Raw genomic sequence first — 20,086 nt, 5'->3', positions numbered from 1 at the left:
TGGTCGGTGAAACAAAACAAGCAAATAAAGTTGAAATACTAGTACCAGGATGGAACAAAAGTGCGATCGAGTTACAAATTGGAGCGCCGAATGGCAGGGCAATTGTCAGCGACAGAGTCGAAAAGTTTGGCGCTGGTTTATCATTTAGTCAAACTGTCTCGTGTTTCTCTGTTTTCAGCAGGAAGAGTTCATCTGATTTCGGGCTCCTGGATGAGTTTTCCTCACTGAATCTTCCATCCACCGAAAAAGTCACGGCTGATGGAAATGCCAACAGCAGCCGAGAAGTTTTCCATCATAAAAGTTTTCGTCCCATCGCAAAGTTGTAATTCTGTGCACGCCGCCTTTGGTTTTTCGCAAAAACTTTTCTCTAGCTGCCTGTGATGACTGCATTGGAAAAACAAGTTTGTTTTCATTTTTCCCGTTTCCCGTTTCGCATTTTCGCATTTTCCTCTTTGTTTTCGTTACAGTTTGTCCTTTATGTTTGCTGGCCTTTGTGTTTTGCTGTCTCATTTCGCAGCCATCTATCTGTTCCTTTCGCCAGCGCCTTTTTATCCCTTTTTCCCGCCGTATATAAAAATTGTTTTCGTACTTTTTTCTCCACATTTTTCATCCTTTTCTCGTGACTGCAAGCTTTAGTTGTAAGCTGCGAGCATAATGTCATTTTAATACTTTTTAAGCGCATTAATTACACATATACAAAATAAAAAAAAAAAGAGCGAAAGAGAAGGGCTGGGCGGAGGGAAAGAGACAATTGCATTGACATCGTCCAACCCGCTTAACCCTTGCCATCCCTGTCTCTCACTTTAAGTGGATAATATGCGAGGTAATATCGTCAAATGAATTGTGAGAACGCTCTCGCAAATTTCCCCCCTTACAACCATCTCTTTCCCTTTTTTATTCATTTGTCAGAATGCAAATATACCTACATTTATACCTATATATTTGTCTGTTTATTCAATTTGTAAGCTTTATTGTCAACGTCGTTAGTACTCGTTGCTTATTCATTTTCCGATTCCCATGCAAAAGGGACTTTTATTTAATACCTTTGCAGCACATTACGTATACGCATACGCCCCACACACAAGCTGCCAATTGAGGTAGCAATGAGTGGGGTTTTCCCTAGCTTTGGGAACAAATTTTCTTTGTTTTGTGTGCAAAATATATTATTAACTCGATGGAGTCTATTAGGGTCTCACAGTCATAGGTGCATTTGCCAAATTACTCCTTTGCAGGCGCAGTGACGAAACGAAAAACTCTTGCCCCTAATCCACCAAGTAACTAATTCGCTGTTGGCACTAACCTTATCTAAATGGTCTCAAAACCCATGGAAAAAACGCAGCTGCTGTTGGCGAAATTGCAACGTGTCAATGCCATAAATTTGGGCCAATCCGTGAAGTGCAGCGTATTTACGACCAGCTACTCCAATTGCACTAATTAACTGAGTGGTGCGGGGCTAAGTGTACAGCCCTTGCAATCGGCAGACGGGCAACCTTCACCTGAATGGACAAACTGTGACGCCATTGCGACATCCAACACCAGAACCATTTTGCAATCGAGAGTCTGTTCGCAGAGCTACACTGAGAAATGGCATACAGTCTTTAAGGACAAACCATTACATTATGTACATACATACATGTACATACTACGTATGCAATGCAGTTGAGATTGTAACCACTTTGGACTCCTTTTATTGATATTTGTTTCGGCCAGTGTATCGTGTACACCCACTTTGATTAGCCGTGTGCTGTTGAGTGCATCCCAGTTGTGTTAAGGTGGTCGTGGTGCATTACGTATACGTAATCAGCTTAGCCGCTGTCGCCTAATCAAATAATCATTGCCTGCTCCCGGCTCGTCAGGTCGACCTTCGGAACGGGGAAAACCAAATCGAAGTCGTAGCAATTACACGCAGTCCTGGAATTGGTCAGCCAGCGACAATTGAGCGATTCGTAAGCAAAAGTTGGGAAATGACAGCTCATTATACAGGAGCTAATCAGATAACATGGCCATCTTATATGGATATAAACTCAAATCAAGGCTTAAAGGTAACTGTTTGTTTGCACCCAACTGACACTTTACTATTTACTGAATTTTGAAAAAAATTTGAAGAAAGCGCGAATTCAGTTCGTATTTGACCAGGGTTTCCAATTTTTTATTGCGTGTTTTGAAAAGTTTTTGAAAAAAAAAAAAAAAATTGAATCTGATAAAAACTCGAAAGTTGCTACTGAAGTGGAAATTGAAAGCAATGGGAATGACACGCAAGTTGGACGAACCGAACCAGGAAGTGGGCAAGGTCGACTCCAGTGTCCTTAAATGCGTTCTCAAAACGGTCCAAGGTCACCTATTGAAGGAGCACACATAAATATGTCGCATTGCAAGAAAAGGTCCTGGAAATCAGTAAACGCATCCGTGAGCACCAAAAATGCATCGAGAAGGTAAAGAAGTTGAGGCTCATTTGCTCCATGTCCGAGGATGCCAACAACTGGATGTATGTGGAGGAGAGCGAAGACAGTAGTCCTTGCCCATCCAATCACGATGTTATTATTATTATTCAGATAATATAACCACTTTAAGCACACTTTCCGCGAATTAAATAAAATGCAATCATTTCATAGGTAATTCATATGGTTTTACTGAAAGTTTTCTGGGCAGTTTTCAAAGTAGATAGCACACACGCCTTAAATTATGCATCTTTGACATTTCCACAGTGCTACTCGTACTGCTGGTCTATTTTCCCAGAAATTCGCTCCCGTTTTGTCGGTCGCATTGTTCTGGGAATTCGATTGCAGTCACTTTGGCCAACTTGTTTGTTTGAATGCCTATTTATAGTCTGTCATTTGAATGGCATTCCAGGCGGGCGGTTGCCTACGCATCATTTAAACGATATGGGGGTCTATTGGGGCTGGGGTGTACACCATATACACCATACACCATACATACATACATATATATGGTATATATCGTAAACACATTTCCCGTTACACGTGCGGACATTTTGTTTAGTTAGTCGATATCTAGCTGCGTGTATGTGCGCATCGTAATTACATAATAATTTATTTTCGCATACAATTCGCTTGATTTTGTTTTTTTCCCCGAATGCCCGACTATAAACGTTGTTGTTGGTGTGTTTTGATTTATTTACATTGATTGCGAGGCCATCATCCAGCATCATCCATATTGCACAAGGCAAAAACAAGAGCATCTCCACAACGAATCTCTGATTAAACGAGAAAAGTCAAGTAAAAAAAAAAGTAGAAGAAAGTAGAAAAAGAAATCAAATCAAAAGCTTAAGGCATCCGCATCTGGAAATCGGCTTTCTCTTCAATTCGGAGAGCCAATTGAGTAATTTTAAACTTTAGTGGAATCGAAATTAATTTGATTTATTTATTAGCTGTCTGTTATTTGTTTATAAACAATAAAAGCCGAAAGAATGCGCATTTGAGGTTCATGAACATTTTCGCAGCGCCCAAAGCGAAGCGAAAGCCAACACCACCAACAATTATTTTTATGGCAAATATTTATCTAACAGTATTTCGGGGCGATGGGTGGTTTTTGGTTTTTTGGTTTTTTGGTTTTGCTGTTGAGTCTTGTTGTTGTTGGCTGTCAAAGGCAAACAAAGGCATCGAAGGTTGTTAATGCTGAAATATTAATGTGCGTTAATTACCCGCAGACGGCAAAAAAACAAGAAGAAGGTGGGTGGCATTTGGGTGCTAAAGTTCTTTTCGGTGTGGTTAGGGGTCGAGAGGTCAGAGGGCATCTGCATTTGCTCTTCTGATTTCAGCTGATTATGTGTGCCTTTCATATTGGCACTATTATCTAAGGCGAAACTAATCTCCCTTACATACATACATATATTTATCGAATTGATATTGAAATTTCCATTATTCAAGGCTAAGAAGGCATTGTTCATTATTCAATTACTGGAAGTGCCTAACCATGTGTAAGCAAGTTCAAGGTTGCACACTCAATTATTTTGTACCACCGAAATGTATTATTTTCAGTCTGTGTATTCAAGGATTTTAGTTCCTCGTATTTCACGTTAACCTTAACGTCCATTGTTCTTTTGCTAATCAAATCTGTGGCTCAAACACGGCTTTCAGGCTAAAAAATAATTGGCATCCTAAATTTATTATTCCTAGAATCTCCAATTATCTCAGATTCCACAAGTTCAAGGCTGTCATATCCAAATGACACCTGCGTCCATCGCTTTATATGCTTTAAACAGAAGTAAGTTTTCTGAGTCGGAAGCTCGAAAATGCCATTGATTTGCAAAGATTTGGAAATAAAAAAAAGACCTATGAAAAGTGCCATAAAAGCAATCAAAATCAAAATGCTGGAACCGAAAGCTATTGAGCTAATAGAAATTCAAATCTATTTTGCCAGTTTATATATACAATGTAGTGTATATAAAACGAGAGAGCTGTATGTGTAAATGTTTTTGGTTCCATACAACACACACAAATCTCGTTTAAGTTAATTTGCTCCGATCGTTAGGTATATACTACGCATTTTGTTTATTATTTTGATAAAGTGATGTTGGTGCTAATGCTGCGCAGTCTGCCATTGTTATTGTTAATTTATTTTTACCCTTTCGCCGCCTTTTAGGATTTCCAAGGCGACCATCGAAAAGGTTAAGCTCATCGAATTACACGCGCAGCGGTGAGGATATTAAGGATGAAATTCAGTGAACTTAATTGCGAGTCACAAAGCAAATTAAACTAAGGAAAATCATATATATATCAAGCGAAAAGATTAAGCACCCATAATTTGTATACATTCTTAAACTATGCAGCGATTTTTGTAGCTTTTAGGTTGAATAGAAAGTCCCAGTTCTAGTGGACATTTTCGTTTATTTATTTTCTTTTCACAAGTTTTCCCTGCTGGAAAAGCGGGCGAAGGAAAGACCAAAGAGAGAAACGTGAAGTAAATATAATCAAATTTGGAGTTAATGAGCGACCCGGAAATCATTTTCAGCACCATCAACAGGGAAAAACCAAAACAGAACCATAACCGTAGCATAAATTCAGGATAGAGCTCGAGAGGAATTCCAGGCGATTTTTTTCCGTCATCTGTTTTTCGCTTCCAGCAGGACAACGAACTTTCCGTGGAAAATGTCGGGAAACCCGGGTAAACTGGCGAACACGAAGCGGAGTGAGTGGAAAGGCAGGCTGGCGGCCAGTGCCGACCAAAAAAAGCAGAAAAAGCATCCAAATATTTTGTCTCGGTCAATATTGAGTTGAAAATGAATACCAGGCCACTCAGCCTCCCTTTTAATAGCCAGCACAATGGTGTTAGCTTCGTTGATTGCAAAAACAAAAAAGTGCGTATAAAAAAAGAAAAAAACAGTTGCCACAAAACAATCATCAATTTGAAATGCTCAAATGACGGAGAACTTGCTTCAGACACAACATACACACATGCAAACAAACAATATCGGTTCAATGAACCTTTTCTCAATAGTTTGTGGCAATCGCTGGTTGTCCCTCCAGAAATATAATCAAAATCAAAACCAAAATATATATTGTTGCGTACTTTTTGAAATACATTCAACCAAATTCATTTGCAATCCTTCGGCGAGTTCAAAGCCTTTAAACGCCACGATAATTTGCTTCTCAAAACGCCACTCCAGTGGTGACAAGTAAAGGGATTGAACGGAACTGTGGGGAAACCAATGACAAATAATTAATTGCGCACACTTTGACGGAACGGAAGAACGGGAGTAGGTCCTCCAAAAGGCCCACTGTCTATCGTGTTTCCCTCGACCGGCCCGCCTGTCAGTCAGTCCTCGTCCTGCGTGGAATCCTGTATCCATTTATAAACAGCACACAAATATGTCTGATGTGCGAGAGGCTTAGTGGAGATGAAGATGGCCATGGAGCCCCTCTTCGGCCCCGCCACCAATTAACTTGGGCGTATTGTGTAAATAATGTGTTAGACATGGTTACACATTCATGTGCCGGCCATAGACACGTCGTTGGCATCGTCATCTTCGCATCCCGACGTCCCTAGGACGCCCCAGGACATCAAAAAACCCCGGGCTGCCGCCATACGATTTTGATTGCACTTGGCGCTCTAATTGAAGACCGAGACAGAAGTGAATATGTCCCACCTCCAAAATGGGGCCCTTGACATTGATCCATTCCGATTAGAAGTTGAATTCTGATGCCGTCGATGCTTGTTGGTAATTGCCATCAAATCGAGGGATAAAAAGCCAAAGAAAAAAGAAAAGGGCTACAATGTTTCCCACACTGTCAAAAAAAAAAAAAAAATATAACACAATTCTAGAAAATATAGCAAGAAATAAAATATAATTTAATAAATGTTTGTGCATGAAAAAGAAAATCACCTCATTATTTGCGCATAAGCACAGATGAAAAAGCTGAAATCATTTCCTTCTTTTTTTTTTTTTTGAGTGTAAGTAGAAGCCAAGTGGTGTCCTTCTCCTCACGGACTGACTTGTGTGCCATGCATGTGACGGCAGCTCAGCAGGATATTTTGTAAATCATTAGTCAACAAAATGGTGGTAACGGTGTGTGTGTGTGTGTGTGCGTGTGTATATATGTGTTAGTGTGAGTGACGCCATTATTCTCCCCTCGCCCTCTTCACACCCCCGCCAGACCCTTGATCATGATTTTATATTCCACATTCCTGGGCCTGATGAGATGCGCCGCCTGCGCAAGATTGCCCCGACTTTCGCTGTTTTGAGTGCAGTCTGTGCCACCGATGTCATCAGCATTACGAGGGGATGGTTTGGGGGGGTTTGGGCGGCGACGGAGGTGCCAAATGCCACACAAGTCCAGCCAAGTAATAAGTTAACTTTGGCAGAAGAAATCAATGATTTCGAGAACGTAACGTAAATTTGCTTATTTAATCAAATACTCGTATTTTATATACATACAAAATATGTATGAAAACACACTAAACTTGCACTAATGCAATAGTTAGAAATGCAGTCGAATATATTATTGTATATTATAATTTGCAATGCAACCTTAATAAATGGCATGTGAACTGGAAAGGAAAAGTAGTTTGTGCTTGTGCAAAAGAAAAGCAATATGTGAGTGCACAAATTGCCTGGCGAGAGTTCAGTCAGTGGGAAAGTCTTGCCAAAGGCATGAACATGGTGAAAAGTTTGGGCATAAGGTAAAAGTTCGAGGAAGAGCTGCCGGCAGAGGGGGCGTAGGTCAAGGAAAAGGGGTGCTCTTTTTTTTATTTCGACGGGTGGAGCGGCTAATGACGCCAACATTAGGCGAGCGTCTAATGTATGTATGTGCACGTAGCCCAGGTCCATTCCACACACTGTCTCACACTCTCCCTTCGTCCCGCTACCACTTTCTCCTGCTTTCTCCGTCTCTATCTTCGTTCCTCTTCTCGCACACTTGTGTGTGGTGCGTACGCATGAAAGTCAAGGCAGACAACGTCAGATGCTAGAGCATTGCATTACATAAGCGACGCAAAACTGTATGCTACACTTTTTGATGGCCACCCATCCATCTGTCTGAGTGTGTGCGTATGTGTCTGTGTGTCTGTGTGTCTGTCTGTGTGTTTGTGCTGATGTCTGTGTGTTATTTCTGGCCATGGAAAGCACTGAGGAAAATTGGGTGCGTGAAGGGCAGGGGGAAAAGGACAGCGTTTGAGGGTCGACAACGATACGCACGGCACGCCACTCAAAAGCCATAAGCCCGGCAAATTAACATGCCCAAATTATGACAAAAGGAAAACGAGGCTAAAACAAAGGCCCCAAAAACTAAGGTTTCCAACTGTGGGTGGGGGTATTTTTCCAGGGCGGGGCACTTCTGCTGTAGACCGGAAAAGCCAAAAGTGAGATTAGAAAACTTTCGTGCTAATAACATTCGGCGAATACGCTGCCAAAGTTATTTCATCTTAATAGAGATGGCCAACTATCGTTAGTAAAGAATACTTTCCGTAAATCATTGACTTGAGCAATATTGTTGCAGGAAATATAACATTTGGAGGCATTAACGTTAAGTCAATATAAACAAACACTCGAGTTTCGCTACTTAGCTTTATTTTATTTTTTAATTTCTTCAATAGAAACATATAGATATATTTTAGAAGTAGTCCAGTCTTACTGTAAAATCAATGAAATCGTGGCCCGACATTAAAACCTGTTTAAACCCTTCTCCTTTCCTTGAAACTCTCGTTGTCCGCAGTTTTGAGGTTAAGGGAGCTTCAAGTGCAGATTACTCATACGCCCCGTAAGCCGAAGCCGAAGCTGAAAATGAAACTGAAACTGAAACAAAAACAGACTCGCCAAACAAGCCGCACGACATTTAACTGTCATAATCAGGGATGCGGACACGGTAGCCAACAAAACATCAACTGGAACATAATGGGCAAGTTTTGGCCAAACTGGGGGATAAAGTAAAGGACCAGAACACCCTTAAAACCAAAAACAAAAAAAAAAGTACAGGAAACCGCAGTAGTCATAGTTTAATATCCATTTAACATGCTCGTGTTGTTGCTTCTGCTTTTCACTGAGAGAAATGCTTTGAGCACAAAATAATTTGGAAGATCAAGGATTTGGCATCTGCTTTCAGAAAAGGTAAACATTACCCCTACTGTTTGCTTATGTTTATTTCAAAAAGCCAGTGGGAAAAGTTTGTTTACCACATTCACCGCAATCGATCACGAATTTTTCAGTTTATGCTACATTGCATGCAATGTTTTAAAATTGTATATATAGCGAAGTAAGAAAACAATCGCATTTTAAGCACAGATTTTTGCCCAGTGCTCGCTTGGTAAGTCAGGGAAAATTCCCAAAGTGATTATATTAATACAACATGAGCCACAAGTGTGTTGCATACATTGAGGCGTGCCGACTCGAATCCATGACAAAACTTTCGTATGCGTGTGTATCTCTATCTGTATCTGTATCAGTATGTGTGTGTGTGTGTGTGTGTAGCAATGCGTGTGTGGGCCATACACGGCGTATGAAATATACATACATAAACCAAAGGAACCAACGAACCAACTCCAATAATAATAAAATAATAAAAACCAAAACAAACTTTTCACCATGCTCAAAAGTTGTTGGCCAAAGAAAAGCTGAGAACAAAGAACTAAAAGAGCGGCAGGCTATCGGTTAAACTTTACAACCTCGATTGCTATTGCCCGTTTACTGTTTTTCTTTAGAGTGAAATAAATTCAGCAAATAGTAATCATGATTGTTTAAATTGGACAAACCCATCCATCCATGCATCTTTAACCCCTTTAGAGATAATGAACTTACCGCAACATTTAGTTTAGTTTGATGGGAGCACGGCGATGCACTGAACTGCAGAGAGAAAAGAAAATAAATAATATGTATTAAAATCGAAATGGTTTGCAGGAAGTACGCGTACATATGCACCTCCCACGTATTTCAAATCCCTCAGCTACTGCAGTTTTGGCCTTAATTTTCCAAATCAAACAAAATAAAGAAAAGAAAAAAAGAAAAGAAGAGAAGAAGAGAAGAGCCGAGCACAAGTGCAATGGTTTTGCTTGTGGGTGGGTGTGTGTGTGATTGAAGGTCATCCATGTTGCATCCCCACACACACTCACACTCACACACACCAAGATACCAACGCAAAAAGCACACATACACAAATGCGTAGCGGTATCTAATTAACTAAATTTCCATTTCTCCGCACATGTTTTCAGTGCACTGTAAACATAAATGGTAACATAAAGTACCACTAATTATTTCCTAAGAAAGATTTCGAACTATTGTTACATTTTAGACCGCTGCCATTTGCAGTGTATTAAACCAAGTGGTGTGTATTTGCCCTCGGTGTACGCTGTATGTCTTCTGCTCCAGCTGCCGGAACCTCATCCTTGCCGCACCACTCCTCCTCCCCCCCCCCTAAAAACACCCAGTGCCTTGCCCTTGCCTTGCAACACAAACACATCGAAAAAGTGCGGAAAAATGAAGGAAAAAGCGGCTGAAACTCAGCTGGCGATCCCTGCACGCTGTTTATCTCGCTCGCTGTGCACATTAACCTCTTTGTTAATCATTTACAAACAAATGCAAATAAAATAAAATACAGCAGCCCAGGTGAGGCGGAGCGAAGGTAAAGTTAACGAAGGCAGCAACAAACAGCGATGACGACGACGACGACGGCTATGCAAATAAAAAAGCTGGCAAATGAGCAGCGAAATTGCGAAAAGGGCAGGCCGTAATAGAGGGGGGATTGGGGAAATTCCGGGACGGAGGATTACGGCCTGGGATAAGCTCTCGAGCTTTACGGCATACACAAAAATACGGGGCGGCAGACAGAGAGTGCCACGCCCACGCACGATTTCGCTTAAATACACAACAAGAAAATGCAAAACAAACATTTACCACAGTCAATTCCGTTGGCAAACAATATTTCCAAAAAAAGAAAAGAGTAGCGAGCAATTTTTCGCTCATAATTTTGCTTTCTGTGCTCGCATTTTTTCGCCGTGTAGATTTCCGCAGTTTTCCTGGACATTCAAAACATGATTCCGCAGCTGAAAAATTCATCTTGATGCGCTGAATAATTCAGCGCAACTTTTGTGACTCTTTTCACTGCAAATTGCATTTTGGTCTGGTCAAAAACCAGAGCTCCTGTGTTGACTTTTCAGCAAACTTTTAATCAATGGTGGCCAGGGCAGCGGGAAGGAGGTCTGAGCTGCTGGAAGGGGGGCGGTGGGTTTTTCACAGCGTTCCAATTTCCCAGCTGCTTTCATATGCAAAAGATACTCGACTTGCTGCTGCTGCTGCTGCTCTGCTTGTTCATAATTAGTTTGATGATGTTTGCAGTCAACCTACTACTTCCTCTTTCGCTCCCTTGGTTTCTGGCTTAGTGCGTTGCCAAGGCTCGAAAAACATTCGTTCTGCTGGCCTAATGATATTTTAATTAAAACTATGCCAACTTTTTGGGCTACGGAAGAAGCTAATCGCACTCGAATACACCGTGTTTTGAATTTAAGCATCTAAAGGTTTAGGTATCACAAACTTCGTTCTCAAATGCTTGAACAATCAAAAATGATGTCCTAAAATACATACTATTCAGGCAGATAATGACTGAGCTAGCTTACCGTCCATTTGTCAATCGGCCATTCAGTCATTCAGTTTGCCCATTCCGTCAGTTGGTCAATCAAGCGAAAGCAGCGGTTCGGGGAAAACCTTTTGACTTTTTACGCAACACGCTGCTTTAATAAAATTGTTCACTTTTCGCCCGTCCGTGTGCTGTGTGTGTGTGTGTGTCTGTTTCCGTGTGTTTTTGGTCCTGATTCGATTTTCGTTGATTTCCCAGAAAATTCCTCATTCCCCCACCACCACCCACCACCCACCACACGCTTTTCCGAGCCGGTGCCTTGGGGCCTGGGTTTGTTGAATTTATTCGCTAGCCTCCGTGTTGCGGCAGCAATCTTTGATCAAATCGAAAGCGAAAGCCATGAGATACTTCTGGCTGCCGGAATACCTTGAGATACTTTCGCTTCAAGTAGTACTTGTACCTCTCGTATAAATACGGCGAGAAGTAGTAATTACGCTATGCACTTGGGCATTTATCGATGCCCAGATATAGATACGAGCTTAACACGATTTTAACCTCCTTGGCAGGGCAAGATAAACAGATTACTGGGTTTGTGTGGATTTCTAGCCTACTTACATAGAATAAATAGAATATATTTGGATCATAGAAACGAGACCCAGTTATATATCCACACATTGACTCTTGAAAATACCAACAGTTGCAGGCTGCAAACTGCAGGGCACTCAGTTCGTCAAATGTATCTGTATCTGAGAGTCCCCGGGTCGTATCTAATCTTCTCTGTCATGTATCCGCCGCCGTTTTGTGTGCCAGGTAATTGCCCAGTCGGAAAAAAACATGTTACTCACTACAGGCAACTCCAATCCCTAAGCATTTCCCCCCTACCATTTTTTCCCCCGTTTACCCCACATCATCGCTGATATTACAAAGTAACGGGCAGCAAACATTTATCAGCACACGCAGAAAAATCTAAAGGACTTCAAATAATGCAACTTAATTATATAGGCGTGGGATGAGTTCACGTAACTCTATTCAAATAACTCTCTTGGTTTGATTCAGCTAAGGACGAGAATATAACTTATTGTTCACTTCGATTTTTCTCGCAGTGCAGCGTCAGGCGTCGCGATGCCATGCTGTCAACGCCATGCCTCCTAACGCTTTATTTGCAAAGCGTTCAAACTGTCAAAATGGCGTGCGGTGCGCGCTGGCCATAAAAAAAAAGAAAAAAAAGGAAAACCAAAACCCCAAAACAGCAAGAGAAACGAGAACGGCAACGACGTCAGTGAGTCAATAATGTAATTTCTCTTTTCTCGTTTGATATTTCGACTACATACTGGTTGGTATTCGTATATGGTTGAGGAAATGAGTGGAAGGCAAGCTATTAAATGAACTGAACCCAGCAGCATTCCTCGAAGGCAAGAGCTAAGCAAGATTTGCTTCGCATATGGATCCTCCAAGCAGTTGCATCCGCAAAATATTTCAAACGAATCCCAAAGGTAGACTGCTGTGACTGGACTGCCAATCGTCGACGATAATGACATTCACACTTCCACATTGAATCAAACAGTTTCAGAACAAATTTTCTTTTTTCGGCACATTTTGACCCTTAAAGTTATAGAATACATAGAAGACAGGATTATTTTAAAACTCAATTTAGCATAGGCCACCCACCATGCTCGTAACGAAGCGGTCAAACACTAAGCAACCATCTGACTATCAGCTGGAACTGAAGGAGTTGTATCCCGTCGACGGGGGCAATGACCTAATGACTACCTGGAAGGACGTGGATCGCCAGTTGGAAGACGGCATGGGTGAGCTTGGCAATCAATGTGAATTTAAGCTTTACAGAATATTAAAAGTTCAAAGTTTAATAACGATCCTAATGTTCTGGCCAAAAATCGGTTTATTTTTTGACGGGAAATTAGAAAATTTAAGTTACTAAGAAATTCGATATTTACTAACACTTCTTTCAGCACAACTTGGCTAAAAATGGTCATAAAGCTGAACAACAAACTGTTTTGTGACGCTAATTACCCATTCTAACTACCCTTATCACTTTTAAGTTGATTTTCAAAAATTAATTTTTCGGTGAATTTTCACATTTTTGATAAGGGGTAACATCATGAAAATTTGCAAAAATTGGCAAAAAATTAATGTTTCCAAATTTGAATTCCAATCGATTGGGAATTAAATTACGAGCGCAACGAGGTATTACAATCCATATTTGGACCAATATTTAAAATTTTCTGGCCAAAAATCGGTTTATTTTTTGACGGAAAATTAGAAAATTGAAGTTACTAAGAAATTCGATATTTACTAACACTTCTTTCAGCACAACTTGGCTAAAAATGGTCATAAAGCTGAACAACAAACTGTTTTGTGACGCTAATAACCAATGCTAACTACCCTTATCACTTTTAAGTTGTACTTCAAAAATTAATTTTTCGGTGAATTTTCACATTTTTGATAAGGGGTAACATCATGAAAATTTGCAAAAATTGGCAAAAAATTAATGTTTCCAAATTTGAATTCCAATCGATTGGGAATTAAATTACGAGCGCAACGAGGTATTACAATCCATATTTGGACCAATATTTACAATTTTCTGGCCAAAAATCGGTTTATTTTTTGACGGAAAATTAGAAAATTGAAGTTACTAAGAAATTCGATATTTACTAACACTTCTTTCAGCACAACTTGGCTAAAAATGGTCATAAAGCTGAACAACAAACTGTTTTGTGACGCTAATTACCAATTCTAACTACCCTTATCACTTTTAAGTTGATTTTCAAAAATTAATTTTTCGGTGAATTTTCACATTTTTGATAAATTTGAAAAATTGAAAAATTTGCAAAAATTGGCAAAAATTAAAGTTTTCAAATTTGAATGCCAATCGATTGGGAATTAAAATACGAGCACAACGAGGTATGACAGTCCATATTTCGACTGATTTTGGCCACTTTAAAGGTGGAATAAGTGATAATTTTCAGTTGGAGAAACGACTTCTTGCCATAATTTGGCATGAATAATATAATTATTTGTGGTATTTCCCTTGCATGTGCACCGCAGACGAGTTGGAGCTCATGTTTAATAGACTCGTATCGCCGCCTTTGCCGGGAAAAGGACTGCCCAACGACAGTAGACACAATCACAAATCCAATCCGATAATCCACCACTTTGATGATAGTCCGCTGCCAGTTGCCAAGGGATCATGTGGCCCTAGTAATAGTAATGTGATTCAAAATACAGTGGATAATGAACAGGAGATCGAAGAATTAGAATCAGAACAGGCAGATGAACTAGAAATAGATGCGGGAATCCGTTTCCTGGCCATCAGGTTCTTTAATGTATTGCTGGCAAAACTTTGGCGTCGCCGAAAGGCCGAAGTCTACGATCTGCAGACGCTGGTTCGCAAGTACCAAGCCCATGTAAGTAGTATCCACATATGTACCTAGGTAACACAAAACACATGTAAGTTGGCGCTCCTCCGCAGGCCGTTCGCACCCGAACAGAGCTGCTATCGCGCAAGCAACTGATCTGCACGCTGCAGCGACGTGGACAGCTGCTGAGCAACCAGCTGGTGCAGGCCGCCGATCGCCTGCGCGTGACCATGGACAGCTGCACCGAACTGAACACCGAACTGAAGCAGGTAAAGGAGCGGGAAGTTCAGCTGAGCAAGAAGTTAGCCAGTAAGTCCCTGGAGTGTGAATATGCAGACGAAATGCTGCATTCATATCGCAGAGGTATGTTTCGCGAGATGACCAATAATCGCGAGGGAGCCGCCGAGTTGGCCAATCAACAGCGACGGGCCATTCAATTGGAGTATGAAAATGCCGAGCTGGAGGATGCACTGCTAACGATTAAGGATAAGTTTATCAAGCAGAACGATCAAATGTCGGTGGCGCTTGGCGAGAAACAGCGGAAACTGGACGCTGCCTATGAGACACTAAGATACTACGAACAGGAACTGATTCTTCTGGAGATGTAAGTTGTCACTAGACACTAGAATCACTAGAATTTTGTTAAAAAACGTTTTTGAACAGTAAGTACTGGGAGACGTTGAGCCAAACCGCACTGGAAGTCGAACTGCAGGAGGAGGTTTCGAGTCTGAAGAAGAAAATGAGCTTGACTAGCCGCCTGATCTTCTACTTGGCTGCCTTCAAGGGGCAGACTTTCCATTGTTGCATGTACCACGTGGTGGACGGAATACTCGACTGCCTGGCGCCAGCGTACTCCTCACCCCCAATGAAGGACAATTTACTTCGAATAAGCATGGCCGCCCTCTTTCTGCTAAATGCTAAGATGTATTGATTTGGCCTGAAGGATGCGAAAAGGACTCTGGCGGCGCATCCAGGGTCTTGCAACGATGACTGAGAAGCGTTTGTTAACTTAGAAGCAGCACAACACAATACCACAAATTTTATGCGTATATTAGATATATTTCATCTTTAATGTGCCCACGGTTTTTTCTAAACAAAAACAAATTTCGAATAAAATTTTTTACCTGTCTTAAACTTGATTTTTTTTCTTCTTTTTTTCTTTAAAAACTTAAGCGAATTAAACTCATAGCGTGATGTCCAAATCCCATTCTTTCCAACTCACTTGATTGCAACATCCGAATGTGACGACTGTCCTCACACATTATAGTTTCGTTGCGGCGGACCGCAAAATACACAATTCATTCTAATTTCGAAATGGTGTTCAAACACGATTGACAGTTTGGTAGTGAATAGCCAATAGCCTGCCAGAATGTTATGACTGTTTGTATTTGGTCAATAAAATACCCAGTACTTTTTCACACAATAATGCGCTCTCTCTACTTTGAACATTAAGTACTTGGTGGGATTAATTTGTTTCAATAATTATTAGCCTAACACTGAAATAGTCTAGTATTTAATTAATAAACACTGATCATCAAGTAGCTACTAATGATGGGACATTGGACACAAAGAGTGTCGTCGAGTAAATATGACACAAAGTGCGAAACTGCTTTACAAAAATTACGCATACGACGTGTGCTCACTTCGAATATTGGCATTCATTGGAGGGCCCAATGTCATCCGAATTACGGAATCGCTGGCTCAACTCAAGCGAGGTGAACTGAGTCGATGGAGGCACAAAGGCCTTAACTCGATAAATGCATAATACAATGCGAACCATAATTGTGGCAATGGGTATGAAAGTGCGAATGGCAATGGTGTTCATTGTATGTACGTATGTATGTACATTGTATCATCCAAATGGATATGCCAAATGGAGCACGCAGACTCGACGTCGGATAGGCACTTTTATTAACAAACTAATCTGTAATTAGGAATGTAATTCAGCCCACTGATATTTCGCCTACTCATCGACGAATACAAAACTACGAATACCAAACAAACAAACAAACACCTGCACTCTTCACCCGGGCTTGTATTTATAGGCACAAAACAAAGCGATGTTTTTTTTTACGCACAAATGTAAGGCGAAAACTTCAACGTTTTATCTGCGCATTGGTAATCCTCGGCGATTTTTGATAATTTACGATAATTCAAGATTATTTACTGCATACAAGACCATAAATTGTTACCAAGCAATTTCCATATGAGAGATAACAATACATATTTCCGGAACTGGGAATATTGTACATATGCACTATCTATTACAAAGTGAGGCATGTGCTTGGCCGCCCTTTCAAATCCCCTATAATGCCTGCGACTTAATAATGGACGCTCTGGGGAATAATAATAACAATAATTATTTCAAAAGCAAACGATGACTCAGTAAACTTGCAAATGAACTTAAGATACCCCGAAATATGAATGCCATGACTAAGAACTTTTTAATTCACAATATAATCTAAAATCAAACATAACTTAACGTTACCCATGTTGTTATTATGTATGCTTCTTCAGTTTATTCTGTGAAACAATAGCTAACAGTTGCAGCACTTTTTCTCTCAGTGTCCTGATCATAGTTCGTGTTGGCTTGAGTGTTTAACTTACGTAGATATGTATTTAATTAATTGGCTTCGGCTTTTGTTGTTCTTGCTTTTGCTACCTATTTTTGTTTGTTATTCTTGTTTATTTATATTTGTTTGTTTTTTCCCGCCTTGCGAATTTCAGTTTGAAGAGCATTGCAAGATTTACAGTTTGATCAGTCGGCTGTCGCACTCTCTCTCGCGCTCTCTCCGCGTTTCCTTAATTTTACTCACAACAGGTGACACTGTATTTGGTTGCACTTGTTTTTTTTTTGTTTTGTTTTTCAGCTCACAGCCACTGCAAAAAATATGCGATTGCTGTGAAAATGTACACACATAAAAAAAGGAAAAGAAATGGATACAATGGGTAAACATGCGGCAAACAAAACCGAAACTGAAACCAAAACGAAACACGTTGCCGTTTTGCTCTCTCGCCGTGCCGTGTTCCCTTGTTTATCGCAGATTATATTATGCGAGCGGACTAACGGGAAAAGCTCCGGCGGACGACCACTGACCAACTGAGAACGGAGAGGCAGCAACGGAGAACTTTTATCTCAAGTACAGTGGGGCTTTTTCGTGCAGACGGATATGTGCTGATTTAAATAAATAATCTGCATATGAATATATTAAATAAACTAAACAAAATTCTATGAAACTAAACAGTACACTATAGAGGATAGTCATCACTCTTTTATGGCCAGCTAAATGCGTGCGACCAATGACTACTGTACCGGCACTCTCTGCTGCTCTTGCCCGCTCTTTCTGCGTGGGTGATGATCGTGCGAGAGAGCAAGTGCAAATATGATTATTGTTCCTTCGCCTGCCTTTCTCCTCTCCCTATATCATCCACCCCCTCATGCACACACACAACTATACCTTTGGTGCGTTTGTGTTGGTGCGATGAGTGTGTGACGGCGTTCGCCTTAACGGTTTGTTTGTTATTTTATTATTATAGCTTTATTGCACAATCCCGGGCCACCCACCGCCCACTGGCACGCCCCCCATTCCCTCGGTTGCAGTTCAAACAAACAAAAGGAAACGAGGGAGAAGCAGAATAAAGCTTCTGATCGCCACACTTGCCACAAAAAGTAAGCTACGTAGAACTACAGTAGAGCTTGGATAATGCGCATTTACAGCTCGATCCAGAGATGAAAAGTATGAGTATTTGTTATTTAACACCTACAAAAAAAAAAATAAAAATAATGATAAAGCTAAATGGGAATTGGATGTTTTAAAGTGTTTGCGGCTACACTTTTTTTAATTTGTTGTTTTATCGGTCGTGAATCATTATTATTTTTTATTTTGAAATAACAGTGGCGAATCACTGAGTTAGATTTTACACAAAAGACTAAACATTTTAAGGTCTTAAATTTGTCGAGTAAAATATTGTCTCATTAACAGAAAAGTGGACGTTTATATAAAAATATCAATCTTACAAGCGGTTCATAATTATGTTGTACCATGTCTTCTGTTTCTTTCAGTGCACAGTGGCTGCGTTGACGTCGACAGAGGGCAAAACAAGTGGCCGTCGTAAGTGCGAGCGAGACGCGGCGACCAGGTGCCGATGGGTGCGAGCGAGAAGGCGGGCGGCCTGGCAAATTGTTGTTTGCTCTGCCGACGTCGTTTTTTGCGTGTGTAAATTTGAATGCTTCAATTTTATGTGTGCTTTTCCCCTCACCCTCCCCTACCAACATCCACACCATCCTAAGAACAACAACCAACACCTTGTGTTCGTGTTTGCGTCGGCGTGCGCGCAAGTAAATTTCTTCTAATTTAATATTTTGTTTATATTATTTATTCATATACTTATGTATTTGCGTAGCCCCTCCCATAACCAACCTTCTTTCGGGCACTTGTTTGTTTATGTATTTCACCTGCTCCTGCTCCGCTCCAGCATACGTTTCGACCACTTCTTGCACCTCGTCACGGCCAAGTTTACGTTTTTGGTAAATCATTTACAATTTGGTTCCCGATCGCTTTTCGAAAACCCCCTCTTGAAATATCAACAATCGAGCCAGATGCACAGAAAGAAACTGAGGTGACTTCGATGACTTACTAGCTGTTCGATACTTGATGTCTCTAAAGAAGGAAAACGTTTTCCCCAACTTTTCTCCTAAAACGCGGAAAGCGATCTGTATGCAATCGAAAACTTTTATACTGCAGTCCTTCATTAGCACAGATGCACTACGAACATAATTGAACTACTACACATGGATCACATTACCATTTTTACCAATGAGTAAATGTAAATATTTCTTGAAAGCTATTTGAATTCTTGCCGTTAGTTCTTAGTGATTTGTGTACTTAGGAACCCACTGAATGCCAATTCCGGCAAATTGGCTACTAAGCTGGCCTTAAAAACTAATTTCTTTTGCAACCCTCGAAACAGAGAACTTTTGAATATGCAAATGCAAATCAAAAAAAATAAAAAAAAGCACGTATTTTTCGCAATTCGCCTCCTACCTTAGATTCTCCGCCGCTCCTCTCCACCTCCTTTTCGCGCTCTTGTCTCTCTTTTGAAGCTTCCTTCGCGTTCGCGTTTGTTTGACTTTGATTCCGTTTGGTTGGTTTGTTTGTTGTTGCCACTCTTTGCCTTACTTTCTGTTTCTGTTTTTATGTTGTTATCTCTTTCTTGTCAGCTTGTCTGCACTTTCAAAAAAAAAAAACACTGTAAAAAAATGAGTCTTGTTTACCACGCGCGAGTATGGAAAATTCTCGGGAAACCAACTCGTAAAAAAAATATTTAAAGGGGAAAACAAGAGCAGCGCAAGGCGAAAAGGAGTTACAAAAAGCAAGTGTGGCTGTGATTTATTTTATATTTCGGTTTCGCCCACGAAGGACTTCACCGAGCTTTTAGTGCGTCTATGTTTTTCGTTTTATTTTTACAAAGTTTCAATTTTTTGACCCGGAATTTTGACCGTTTTGCTTTTCGTTTGTTTTTATTTGTTGTCTGTTGTTGTTGGTTTCCGCAGCACAAATGAAAATTCGCGTCCGTTTCGCACGAGTGTTAGTGATGTAAAAAAGCATCGAATGCATCGACCACCGATGTTTCTCGCCGATACATTTCAATGCTTGCGCTGGGTATCGATTGGCTTCTGTTAACCTC

At 40.6% G+C, this 20,086-nt stretch overlaps 2 protein-coding genes across 3 annotated transcripts in view; one reads left to right on the top strand and one right to left on the bottom strand.

The window, feature by feature from the left end:
• Positions 1-19,996, bottom strand: part of LOC117146369 (1-phosphatidylinositol 4,5-bisphosphate phosphodiesterase) — a 39,673-nt gene extending 19,677 nt beyond the window's left edge. For both annotated transcript variants that reach the window (XM_033312522.1, XM_033312523.1), the window contains exons 1-2: positions 19,444-19,996; positions 9,251-9,295 (exon numbers count right to left, since the gene is read on the bottom strand). The gene's annotated coding sequence lies outside the window, so the exon portion shown is untranslated. The remainder of the gene's footprint in view (positions 1-9,250; positions 9,296-19,443) is intronic.
• On the top strand, positions 12,541-15,523 carry LOC117146370. Its single transcript, XM_033312525.1, has 4 exons — positions 12,541-12,829; positions 14,088-14,446; positions 14,512-15,002; positions 15,062-15,523. The coding sequence occupies exons 1-4, from the start codon at positions 12,691-12,693 to the stop codon at positions 15,327-15,329; spliced, it is 1,257 nt and encodes a 418-aa protein (XP_033168416.1). The 5' UTR covers positions 12,541-12,690; the 3' UTR covers positions 15,330-15,523.
• Positions 19,997-20,086: the final 90 nt, after the last annotated feature.

The sequence above is a fragment of the Drosophila mauritiana genome, chromosome X (genome assembly GCF_004382145.1).
Source record: "Drosophila mauritiana strain mau12 chromosome X, ASM438214v1, whole genome shotgun sequence".
Taxonomy (NCBI): Eukaryota; Metazoa; Arthropoda; class Insecta; order Diptera; family Drosophilidae; genus Drosophila; species Drosophila mauritiana.
The sequence above is the reverse complement of the archived record's forward strand: the minus strand, read 5'-3'. Positions and strand labels throughout refer to the sequence as shown.